This window comes from Colletes gigas, unplaced genomic scaffold (assembly GCF_013123115.1).
Source record: "Colletes gigas isolate AHSC1104 unplaced genomic scaffold, ASM1312311v1 Colletes_gigas_Sc00006, whole genome shotgun sequence".
Lineage (NCBI taxonomy): Eukaryota > Metazoa > Arthropoda > Insecta > Hymenoptera > Colletidae > Colletes > Colletes gigas.
The window spans coordinates 5,179,659-5,191,752 of record NW_025106635.1 but is presented as its reverse complement, the minus strand read 5'-3'; the positions used below and the strand labels follow the sequence as shown (position 1 = coordinate 5,191,752).

The 12,094-nt window shown below is 45.5% G+C and overlaps 1 protein-coding gene across 1 annotated transcript in view; it reads right to left on the bottom strand.

The window, feature by feature from the left end:
* Window positions 1-12,094, bottom strand: part of LOC122395813 — a 141,221-nt gene that overhangs the window by 39,866 nt on the left and 89,261 nt on the right. The window contains exons 5-7 of the mRNA XM_043393690.1: window positions 11,345-11,662; window positions 6,663-6,960; window positions 5,447-5,592 (exon numbers count right to left, since the gene is read on the bottom strand). Coding sequence (XP_043249625.1) covers window positions 5,447-5,592; window positions 6,663-6,960; window positions 11,345-11,662 — 762 coding nt within the window. The remainder of the gene's footprint in view (window positions 1-5,446; window positions 5,593-6,662; window positions 6,961-11,344; window positions 11,663-12,094) is intronic.

Genomic DNA, 12,094 nt, shown 5'->3' with positions numbered 1-12,094 from the left:
GCACGAAGCGAACCGTAGCCGGCTCTCCAAGAACATTACGCTTCCCGAGGGATTCATTTCTCTCCGGTTCCGTTCCACTCACTCACGATCAATTCCAGACTTTGCTTCTTACCCTCCTGTAACTTCGAATTGGCCGGATTCGTGCTCGTTATATCCGATGTCGTGAGTGCACTTACACCGCCGCCGCTTACAATCGTTTCACTCATCCAGTTGATGATGATTTTGCTTCCGGACCTCTTACAACTTCGGAGCCATCCCGCAGGAATTCTCTGCCCCGCCACTTATTACGCTTAGTGGATCCCTATCAATCTAACTTCAAAATGGAATCTCGGGATTGCCCTTCGTCCTGTGTACCGACCATTAGGGCCCCCGCGTTTCGTCGCGAAAATAAAATTACCACGCGGTGGTTCGGCCATCAGACCCCTTTTCTTTTATCCCGCGCGTGCAAACAGAAACGGAGATCGTTTAAAAAGCTCGTCGGTTGCTTCGACGAGAGCCATCAAAATAGCTGAACATTTTTCAGTTCCAAAAATCGAATCCGCAGTTTGGATTTAACGAAGCCCGTGGATCGTCTGCGAGTCCTCGTCGAGATTGCCGAAATTACGGCGCCATTATCCCAGCGATTCCGTCGCGGTCGACAAATTCGACGAACATCGCGTAAAACTATAAGTCGCTGGATACACGATAACGATAAAGACCGACCGGCGATTAAGTTAACCCCGCGACGCGTCGTGTACTTTTATTGCCGTTTCTAACGACGAATCCGCGACTAATCTCGCGTCATCGAGCGACTAGAAACCTTTGGGAACTTACCCCAGATCCCGGTGGATGAGGGTTTTTATTCCACCGATACGCGATACACTTCTAACGCCTCCCAGGAATTCTTGTTTCAGAGCCACGGACTCTGTCGTAATTTGATAATAAAGTCACGGATTCGCCGTCGTCCGCGGAATATCAAAGGTTTTCCCGGCAGTCATAAAAGTTTAGACGAGGAAACAGCCAAAAATGATGGGCAGAGGGGGCGGGGGGCAAGGCGAGAGAACGAACCAAAAAGAATCCCGGCGAGAAAAAAGATGGATGGCTCGTGGATGGTCCACTTTATTGCACCGTGGGATATTGTATAGCTTATGGCTGCAGGCTGCAAGAACGAGGGTTGGGTTCGAGAAAAGAGGTTTCCCTGGGAAAACGAGTGATCTATCGCCCGGCACACGGGGCCCCGGCAGTCTGCAACGAAACGAATTTTTGGTCGGACGAAGTTTACAGCGAACGCCAAATATTTTGACCGCTCACGGCCATTCAAGAGTAAATCTCGCTATATCGCCCGGCCGCTCTGTGCCTCCAGTCTCTCTCGCCTCTTCCTGTTCGCCCGTAGTTTGCTTTAGGCCAGCGGTGCTCAAATTTCGTACGTAGGAACGAGCAAAATAAAGCAAAATTTCCCGAGCCTTCGTAAACGAAAAAGAAACTCGGTTTTTCTCGGTTTTCGAGGAAGCAGTCCCTCCAACTGGAATTTCGCTCGATGGATTCGAACTGAGGGGGCAAACTTCGCCAAATCCCCGACGATTAATAATCCAGCGACTTTGCAAAACTGCTTTGGGGTTAATCTGCCAGCTCCGAGTTGGCAAGTTGCGATCTTTTACATCCGAGTCTTTTCGATGCCTTTCGGGAGGATTTAAATCTTAGAGAACTGAGAAGTTTGTTTTTTACTCGATTTTCCCTTTTATAGAAACCTGTAATGAAATAAAAATTTAGCTCGTGTATCCGTCAGACAACGTCCAATTCGTGCATAGTTGATTCACGCGGTTGATCGTTCGATCTTCGAAAAAGGAGAACGCGTGCTTTTGGATCGAGCGTTCCCCAAGAAGAGCGAGTAAGCCGACGGAGGAAGTTAAAGAGATCGAGAAGCAGAGCTAGGCGACCACTGGATCAAACCGAATCCAATAACTCCCCCGGGATTACAACTCCGACCCTTGGGAACCGAGCGTTCCCCGAAGACGTGGAAGTTGCGGAGAAAACCGGCGGAAAGAAATAGAAGAGAAAAGGAGCAGGGTTTGGGAAAGGTGTTAGGATAAGGGAAGGTGGTTTGGAAAGGTGGATCGTCGTTGGGGGCGCGGATATTTCGTTGGGACCAAACAGTATATCGCATCGGGTGCACCGAGGGGGGGGGTGAACTTTCCGAGACCCCCGGAGTTCATGCAACGGGAACGAACGACTGTGTTTGTCGCTTGTTTTCTGCACGAATTTTCGAAAAATGTATCCCGGAGAGGAACCCGGAAATCTTTCATCGAAATATTCTAAACAGCGCTCGTTCCAGCGATCGATGTTGCTCTTGGTACGATTGGCTGTTGTGGAAACAGCGTTTTCGATCGTGAAGGGTCCAAAGTCGAACGTGACACTTTAAGAGGGAGAATATCGTGTCCAGTAATAGAATATTTATGTACCATAGGTGTGTTAACAATTTTGATCGCAAGTTTAGATCATCTTTTAAGAAGATTTGACAGATTGTAGGATTTAAGTTTGTTTGATTGGAAGATGGATCCGGGTCAATCAAGAGTGAAGTGTACATTTAAACTGTTCAAATTTCTGTGGTAAAATGATTGTCAGATGACAGGTGGAATATAATCAACGAGAAAAGATTTTTAAACAGTTTCGTATTGAATCGCAAAGGAATAATTTACGTCTAAATAAGTTGACCAGTTGTACTGAAAAGAAAAACGGGTTGAGACAGCTTTGTATGGAATTGCAGTATTAGAAGAGAGTTTAGAAATATTTTTAAAGGATTACACCGCGGTGCAGTGGACCGAGCCGATAGCATTAAATATTGATATCGCAAAGCACACGGGGATGTTTCTGCAAACGATGTACAAACAGTACGGTCGCGAAAGATAAATAACCGGGCAGAGTCACGTTTATCAAAGCAAGATGGTCGGTGCAACAAAGTGCTTTTGACAGGAGAATCACAGGTCGAGGCCGCAACGGTGAAAAAAAGAACAGAACCCCCGTCGGTGGTCGCGACACACCTCGAACCGGCAACAAATTTAAAAACAGAACAAAGCAAAAAACAAACGGAGGAAGAGGTGATCGGCAAACAGAGCCACGAAACCAAACCGCACGAGCCATCGTGGAAACGATGAAACAAAATATTTGTGCGGTTTCAACGATTTCCGTGACGCGCTTCACCAGCTCCCTACAAATTCAATTTCTCCAGGAAGATTCGTTTACCACCCGTTGCATAACACCCACACAGCGACGTGTACACAGAGTGCCATACTCGTGCTCCCGCTTCCCATTGGCCCAAGAAAGCAAACCTAGTTTTACCAGCCAACGGATAGGTATTACTTTGGATCCCGATAACTAACACCTTCGTGCACAGATTCGTTCGAAAGTAGGGTCTTTCTCGACCCATCAATTATTTCAGATTCATCGGTTTTTTTAAATTTAATTTTTCCTGGAATCCCTTATGCACTTCTTTTATAGATAATAATTAATTGAAAATCTGCTTCTTCCTGCCAGGAACATGTTAGAGTAATAAATATACGGATCTTTATGCAAATTAATAAAGTTATTGAAATGGGAGATTTGCAGAGGGTTGTCTCAACCTCTAAATATAATAATTCGTATACTACTTTAAGGATTTCTTATTTGTTTGCATATTAAGTGCATTCTGTAGTTTTCTGAGAATCAAAATTTCCCATAAATGCATACACATCCACAGTAATAACTAACACCTTCGAGCACAGCTTCGTTCGAAAGTAGGGTTGAGAAAGACCCATGAATTATTGCAACTCGCAGTAAACAGACCAGACTGATGCTAAATTGTTTTGTAACAGAGGTTATAAGAATCGTGACCAACCCTTGTGGCGTACTGATAGGAACTGAAACTCAATGACGATCGTCATATGCTGTTCGCGAGTCTGGCTCGTGATATTGATGTTTGGGCCAAAATCTTCGTCACGAGTCAGACTCGTTAATGTACATGAAGGGGTTAAGGGAGAAGGGTCGAAGGGATTTAGACAAATTTCGAGATGAAATCGTTGTCCGTATCGTGAACAGGAATAAACGTTTCCACGTGGCTTTTGCTATCGTTTGTCCGCGGGTAAGGAACAACATTGACTCTTTACAAATAGAGAAAGAGTTGGCGGTTCAATTCGGTAGAAAATTGCGGGGAAAGTGTCGGTTAATTCCATCGCTGCGGGGGCTCCGTTCCCCAATAAAACAGAGAAATCCGCGTCCAGATCGATCGAAAATTGCAGAAGAAGGATCGGTCAAGCCCCTCCCCCCTTCCCGCGTCGCGGTTCTCCTTTTCCAGCCAGCTCCGTCGGGCAACAATGTTGGCGCACTAAATCCTTGTGCCACGCCACGAGAAACTTTTCCACCAAGTTCGAGTTCTCCGAGAGTTTATCGGCGGCGGAGGCAGTTTCCACCGAGCACGTTCCCTCCCCCCCGTGAGGTGTTTTTCTTTTCTTGGACTCCGGTCCCTTCGAGAACTCGATAAAATTCGGGGGGGTCACGCAAATCGAGCGTAACCAGTAAACCTAATGCTCCGCAGTCCTCGAATCGAAACGTTCTCGTTACGGTGTAAATATTTTTATAAAAAAACATTTTTCTACATACACCGTCGAAACGACCATTTTATTTTTCATATTCAACATTTTTCACCGTTTCTACGTGGAATCGTTTCGTTTCAACGAAAGTATTAAATTTTAATTGAGAATGTAAATTGTGAAATTGAATGCAAAACGCTTCACCGGGCCGCGGCCTTGATTTAAACAATGTTTTGCAGAATGTGACGTCATTAAAAAATGTAAAATAAGCATACGATACACCGCGGTCTTTTTAATATTTTTTCGACGAGTACATCTCGCTCGACAATTTTTTTTCGAGTCTAGACACAAGCGGAAACAAGTCGTTTATGAAATTAAATTTCATCCCAAACGAAACTAAACCACTCTGAAAATGTTGTACGAGCGGAATCTTTTGTACCTCGAAACCGGAGATAAATGGATTTACGCCACTTCCATAACGAGAACGATTCGATTCTTGGTGCTGGCTGGAAGTCGATATCGCTACTGTGTACGAACTGCAGTCTAGTGGTCGTCCAAGTTGGGAGGATCAACTAATAATAATTACTTTCGACGTTCTAATGGTCTGGGCAAAGTGATGAATAGAGCCACGGTTCGAAATGCTTCGTATTACTTTTTTAACTGCTCCAATGGTTGCACCCCTTTTTCCACAACGCAAATATCATATTAAACAATAGCACTTTCGAATCTAAGAGGTTTAAATGGGGAAACAGATCTGAACCTAAACAGGTGTGTGTCTCAAAGTCACCCACTATGATCAGGGTGAATTTCTCCGAGGGTAAAGTCAAGTGTCCACGAGAATCGGCAGGGATGGACGATCGAGTAAATCAACGAAACAGAGGGACAAAGCGGGCGATTGTACTCACTGACTAAGGTGAGAAAGGGTATGTTGTGCTGTTGAAAATGGGGCGAGCTGCAAGCTTCTTCCGGCCTCGAAACGGCGCTTCCGGTCTGCACCTCCATCACGTGGCCGTCTCTTCGGTAGAACGTCATGCACATAAAACCGCTCCGACTGAAAACAGAAGGCGAGGGGGAAATAAAAAAAAACTGGTTTCGCGTGCATTCGCGAGAGACCGTCGACAAAACGTTCCGACGCCGCGAACAACAGCGCTATTTACACCAACAATGTACATGCGCGCCGTTGTCGAGCGCGTCCGGTTTGCTCCGTTTCTCAAAACACTGTATTATCGATGCTCTTTTCCCCTTTTTTGCCCGCTTTCGAAAAATGCCCACAGTAAAAATCCTCCAACGAAATCCTCACCGACTACCGGAACTCCTTCTCTGCAAAAATATACAATTTTCCTTCTTCCGCGCTCCTAAATTCTCGACATTGTTTACTAGCTTCACTGTACAAGAGATTGGTGGAGCTCTGGACCCTCTAAAAATACTACACCCTTTTCTTTATTTATTCTGTTGCATTTTATTCGCTTCAAATTAAATTTCTGCGAGTAGTTTAAAAGAGGTGTGTTTTCCAATTTAAAATATTAATTCCGTAAGAGCGAATATGCAAAATATGTTCAAATAATCTGATTACTTAAACATAATAATAATCGATTATAATTTAAACTACAATATGTTACGAGTATTTTCTCAATATTGTCAAGAGTTAGTATTAGGTTCTTTAACAATCTGACCTCATAAAATTAATTCTGCAGAACCTATCTGCCAAGAATACTTCAGAATTACTGATTAATACTATTCGTAGCATCCATAAACTGTTACCATTAATAATTCGCTATAAGTAAACACGAGATGTATAAATAGCCATGACTATCGTATACAAACGTTATATTTTATGAAAAGAATGCCATATGCCATATGCACAATAAAAACTATATTTTCAAGGACCTCCAGCGACGAAACACAATTTCTATTTAGGTTCGACTCTTTTATCTATTTCCTAGAACCATATGCACAAACATTCGTAGTCTATCGATAGTGATTCTTGACCCAAAGACCGCGAAGGTACGCTGGGAAGATTTCGAAGCCGCTGCAGAGACATCGTGAGGGTATTTGGCCCCCAATCAACGCGAGGAAAGCACCGATGCGGCTGCGTGGGTGAAACCAAATTCGTGTACTCACCATCCGACGGTGTAATGCGCCACCAGCATGGTCATCGTCATCGTCTGGGCGGCGGTCGATTGCTTCACGCTGTTGCACAATATCTTCACGTCCTGGTCCTCCTGGCCAGGTACGTACTGGCCGTCCACGGTGCCACTGTCGAACCTCGAGGAGCTGGTGTTCGATCTGGTCACGTGCAAAGAAGCGTTCCGCACGTGGAACGTGTAAGACCTGGTCAGGTCGAGGGTGTGCCAGGTCAGTCCGCCGCTGGAATGGCCGGTCAACCAATTGGGAAATCGACACTGGCCGGGTGGCGAGACTGGAAAGCGCACAGGAACCAATTTATTTAACGCTGATTGAACTGCCTCGGGTCCCGAGGACCGGGTCCTCGAACCGACCCGGGCCTCGTTAAGCGGAAGTGTTCCTCCGCTTTTAAAACGTATTTAGAGTATGGACTTTGTAATTCCTGATTGCGAGCCCCGGCCATTTTATTCGGTTCGTTTCACCGGGGCTACGGAATATTTCAACAATCGCGACGACTTCCCGACAGCTGGCGCGGCTCCGTTCGATCGACAAATCTTTTAAGCAAAGATTTCGATTTTTCCGGCCGCGCGTCAAGCGCGAATCGATTTCGAGAAATCGGGAACAATTTCGTTTTATAAAGGTACAGGTCACTAGCGTCGTTCGACGAGGAAGAGATCAACGAGAAGGGATAAAAGAGACGATCCGGGGACCTCCAAAAATTTCGCAGTCGATGCTACCCCCCACTCCCACCCCCCGCCCCCTTCTGCCTGTAAAGTCCTCGACGTTCCGGGACGACAGCCGATAAAACGTCGACGTAGGTATTCGACGGTGAAACAGAATCGTTCGAGTATCTCGTAGGTCCGGTTCGCCCCCGGGACTTTTTGCTCGCGTTTCGTGGGAGGGGTCGGATATAAAATCCGGGCGCCACTTCGATAGCGTCGGGGCTTGGGAAAAGGGTTGACGGAGGAAAATGGATAACAAAGAGGGAGGCGAAAAAAGGAACGCTAGGAACGAGCCGTAGGCTGATAGATAGAAGAGCGCCAAGCGTAGGAGGAGAGACAATGGGGAGAAGGTGAGAACAGCGAACGAGAAGGGGTTGGAGCAAAAAGTACCGGTAACAATGGGGGCGAAGGATACGATATAAAAAAGAAAAATATATAGGAAAGATGAGAAAATGCCCGGAGATGGGGGAGGGAGTCGAGGAAAAAACCGAAGAAATACTAGGGATAGAAAAATGGCGGAAGAACGGAAGATCGACGGAGTGCACGGTTCGGCCAGTTTTATGGCACGTAAAAGCATTGTTGCAACGGGGATCGGGAGGGAATGGAAATAATTCAGCGGCTCCATCGATAAGTCCACGACGACATACAAATTCCGCGATCGTAAAAATCGAATGGCGCTCCCCTTGTTTCGCTGTCGCTCGTCCCTTCGCGGTACCGCGACCTACGACCTCGCGCGATCCATTCTCTCTCTTCGATTTCGCACCCACCCGCCCCGCTTCCGTTATATTTCTCATTCGCCCGCTGCGTATTGCCAATCTGCATTTTAACGATACAGATAAAATCTGACGGAAAGTTGAATTTGTACAACTCTCCGACGATCTGCCCGCCGCGGAACGTCCAAGGGAGACCAATCGGCGTCGCGATTGATTTCTAATATTCATGCAACCCCCGAAAACGCGTTTAATTCTTCCGGTTCGCCATGCTCGAACGAGAGGAGGGTATATTGCACTTTTTATATTGAACTGTCTTTGAAAACGATTGCTAAACAAGAGACAGTCGACTGTTTTCGAGTGCATTCGACCCCTTCATGTCCACTGCAATGTTTTCAAAACGCAACTTTTATTGCTACTGTGTTAATATGCGTTTTCCAGGTTCTATTCGACACTCGTGAAATCCAAATAAAATTCTCTTTTGGTGGAAATAATTTCTAAAAGTTTCAATCGGGATGAATCCCTTTCTAAAATGTTAGCAAAACAAAAAAACAGTCAACTGTTTTCGACGACAGTATGCCTTGTGCTTCGATGTTGTTTTAGCTGCAGCATTTTCGAGTACGTTTAACCCCTTCGTGTCCACTATATTGTTTTCAAAACGCGATTTTTATTGCTGCTGTGTCAACCACGCGTTTTTTCTTTCGCGAGTTATTTTTCGAAGTTACGATTATATGCAGCAAAATTCCCTTTTGGAAGAAATAATTTCTGAAAGTTTCGACGTGGATGTGTCTATTTCTAACAAGGTTGAAGATTAGGCTGACGTAATTGTCGAGAGTTGGGGGGCTTCCCGGAGGTTTTCGAGACATCTTTCGCCCCCCTCCTTGGGTTAAACCCGGCGTTTCGAGCAGTTATGATAACGCAGTCGAGTAATTTTCCCGGGGTATTGACTCTGTCTGCTGGTAAAAGAGTCCAGGTTATAATTGAACAAACTTCTGAGCCCGCTGGATGCGGTTAAAGGTTCTTGGCGAGAAAAAGGAGGAAGGGAGGCTGAGTCGCGTAAAGAGAAAAAAAGATTTAATGTTAATCCATTTTCCCTTCCAACGAAAGAATCGCGATATTAAAGGGTCTGGTTTTACGCTTCGAGAGCTTGCCAATATTAAACAATCTTTTCCACGTTAATTATTGTGTATAATAACCTATATTTAGCTATTCTCACCGCAGAAATTAAACGTCTGCTGGAAGAATCGCGTTGTAACTGGTTCCGACCTTGATGGGACGAGATAGGAAACAAGACTGACGTCGGTTGTCGGTCTGTATCAGAGTTTCGAGAGTGGGGGGAGAGGTAGGGGAGCCAGAAGCACCGTCGAAATGGTACCAGGTTACAGGATTACGTGATACAAATTGTTTTTTTCACGAGTACCGAGACCCAGGCGATGCCTATGGACTTTGGACAGTGTGTCGCCATTGTCCGCTACAATTTTTGGGGGACAATAACGTTGGCCGCGCAGGTGGGCTGTAAAGTAATTTAGGCGTACGCGTTCGGGCCGCGAACAACGCTCGAAGGCACGCGGTTGACCTTCCTGAAGTTTCCACGTTGCAACGCGGCTCGTATTGTTTCTCTGCTATTCTAATTGTCGCGATATAAACTCAATTTCCCAGCGGGTCGATTCGCCGCCCACCTATCTTACGTACGGTTCCTTATTACAGCAACGAAACTCAATTTTCAAACAACATGCACCGTGGAAGCGATATCAAAACAGTGACAGATAATGGGGAGCATTTTCCAAAGGAAACAGAAAGAAACATCTCTTCCTTGATATACAAACTTTTCATTCTGACTCTAAATTCGAAAATCTGTGGTAAAACGATATGTTTATATGTGAATATAGTGGATCGTATTTTGTAAGGATTGTCGAGGATGGTCAGAGTCGTATGATCGGATTAAAATTTCTAATAAAAATTGTAAAATTAAAAATCGACTAGATTTTTGAAAATGAACCTTAGTATCTATCGTTTCAATTTCTTTGGTACAAATAAATACATAATACCAGTTCCAGCATTGAACAGCGAATTTCATCGGCGAGAGTGGAATTGAAGCGACGGTGTGGCAAGGATCACGACGCATTCGTCCGCGTTAAGTTTTTCAGTCGAAAACTAGACCCTTTAACGACTTACAAGACACACCCCCGTCTATCTAAGAACCCCTGGGCTTCCCCGTTTATTCGTCCGACAGTTTTATCCGTCGTCGTAGCCGGGGCTCGTCTTAAAGCGATTCGGCGAAAGAAAGCTTAAAGCGAGAGAGGGATCTCGAAGGATCCAGCGAAGTGAAATCCGTTAACGAAGTTTGCCGTGACACTGTACGCAGTAAGATACGGGCTCGCAAACTTCCGAAGAAGAGTGGGCGAACAGGGGGGGGGGAGGGGGTAAAAGAAAAAAGACGGAGGGACGCGATGCACCGGAAGGAGAAGAAAGGAAACTGTACACCGGGCGAGCGAAGTAGCGTGTAAATATTCCTCGTCCGCGTCGTGGACCCGCCATTTTGACGCGTACACGTTAATGACACTGCCCGTGGATAAGAGAGGGTGAATTTTTCACGCTGTGATTTCGCAGTTCCTTCTGCAGGCGAGCTCTCGAGCGTTCCGTAACCCCCTGACCTTATTCCCGACGACTAACGCCGCCCTAATCGCGGAATTATGAACGTACCTGTTCAGGTAAATGGATGCGACGTCGAGGAGGGATATTTAAAGAAGGCAGAACAGATGTTTCTCGCGGAAGACGAGGGTAAAATTTAAATAACTGCACGAAACCCTTGGCTTTAATGATACGAACAATTAGCGATTGTAATTTTACGTGACTTCTGAGGATAAAGAAATATTCTTTCTCCCGCAGAAAATGTGTAACTATCTGTGATTTAAATTTTACTCCTGTATTTCTCAAATTCAATTTGTGTTATAAATGAAAAATTGCAAAATTGCTTGTCCCCTAAATAAAGTTAAGAAAGTATCGAATACTGGCAATTAGAGGCTTTTGCGTTCGATCTACGATACCACCTACTCAGAGTCGAGTGTCCATTAGAAACAGAGCTTAAATGGATCACTTAAAAAATTGTAAAATTACTTGTCCCCCAAATGAAATTAAGAAAGTGAGGACCACTGGTAATTAGCAGTTCGATCTGTGATATCAGAGCGTGCATTAGGGGTGGATTGGTTGGCAAACGAACGATTAAAAGAGAGAGGATGGCTCTTACCTTTCATGAGAGTCATAGTCCGGGATCCCTCCATGGGGCTGAACAGGCCGTTGCACGTGGCGTCTCCGCTCTGCGCCACCCGGTATATCTCGGCCGCACCCTCGGGCACCGGTCCGCTCTGTAAACCGACATCATGATCCACGGCTCCCATGCCCATGGCAGCTCTGTGCAGATTACCCTGCACTGTCTGGCCAGCCTTCTCGTAGACGAAGCATCGGTATCGATCTTCGTTACTGGACACGTGTCCATGATGTAAACGGCCGACCAGGTAGCGGCTGCTGCCCTCCTTCCAGGTGGCCAGGCACTCCAGCTCCTCCACTGAAACGGACCAAACGGTTTCCTCGTGACACAGAGAACATTTCAGGTCGTTCTACAGCAATCTGAGTTGCGAGAAAGCTGAAGGTAAACAAATGTGTCGGACGAGCAAGACTTTTCTTTAGCCAGATGGGAGGGCTTGTTTGGATGTTCTTCGTCACATTCTGGAAGTCAAATTCTTGTAGGCAATTACTTGTCAGAGGTGTCTTTTTTTGCCATGTGAATCAGACGCAGAGAAGTTACTTAAAAATTGGAACAGATGGTAGGATGATTATAGCTACGAGTCTAGAATTTACAATTTTCTGGGGCACAGAGAGCAAATCGAGCATATGTGTACATCCATCGGAGAATTCGTTTGCCACGATTTTGCCCTACCACTCATTTTATTGCAATTTTTTTTTTTTTGTTTTAACTAACTCGAAGCTCGCGTGATTC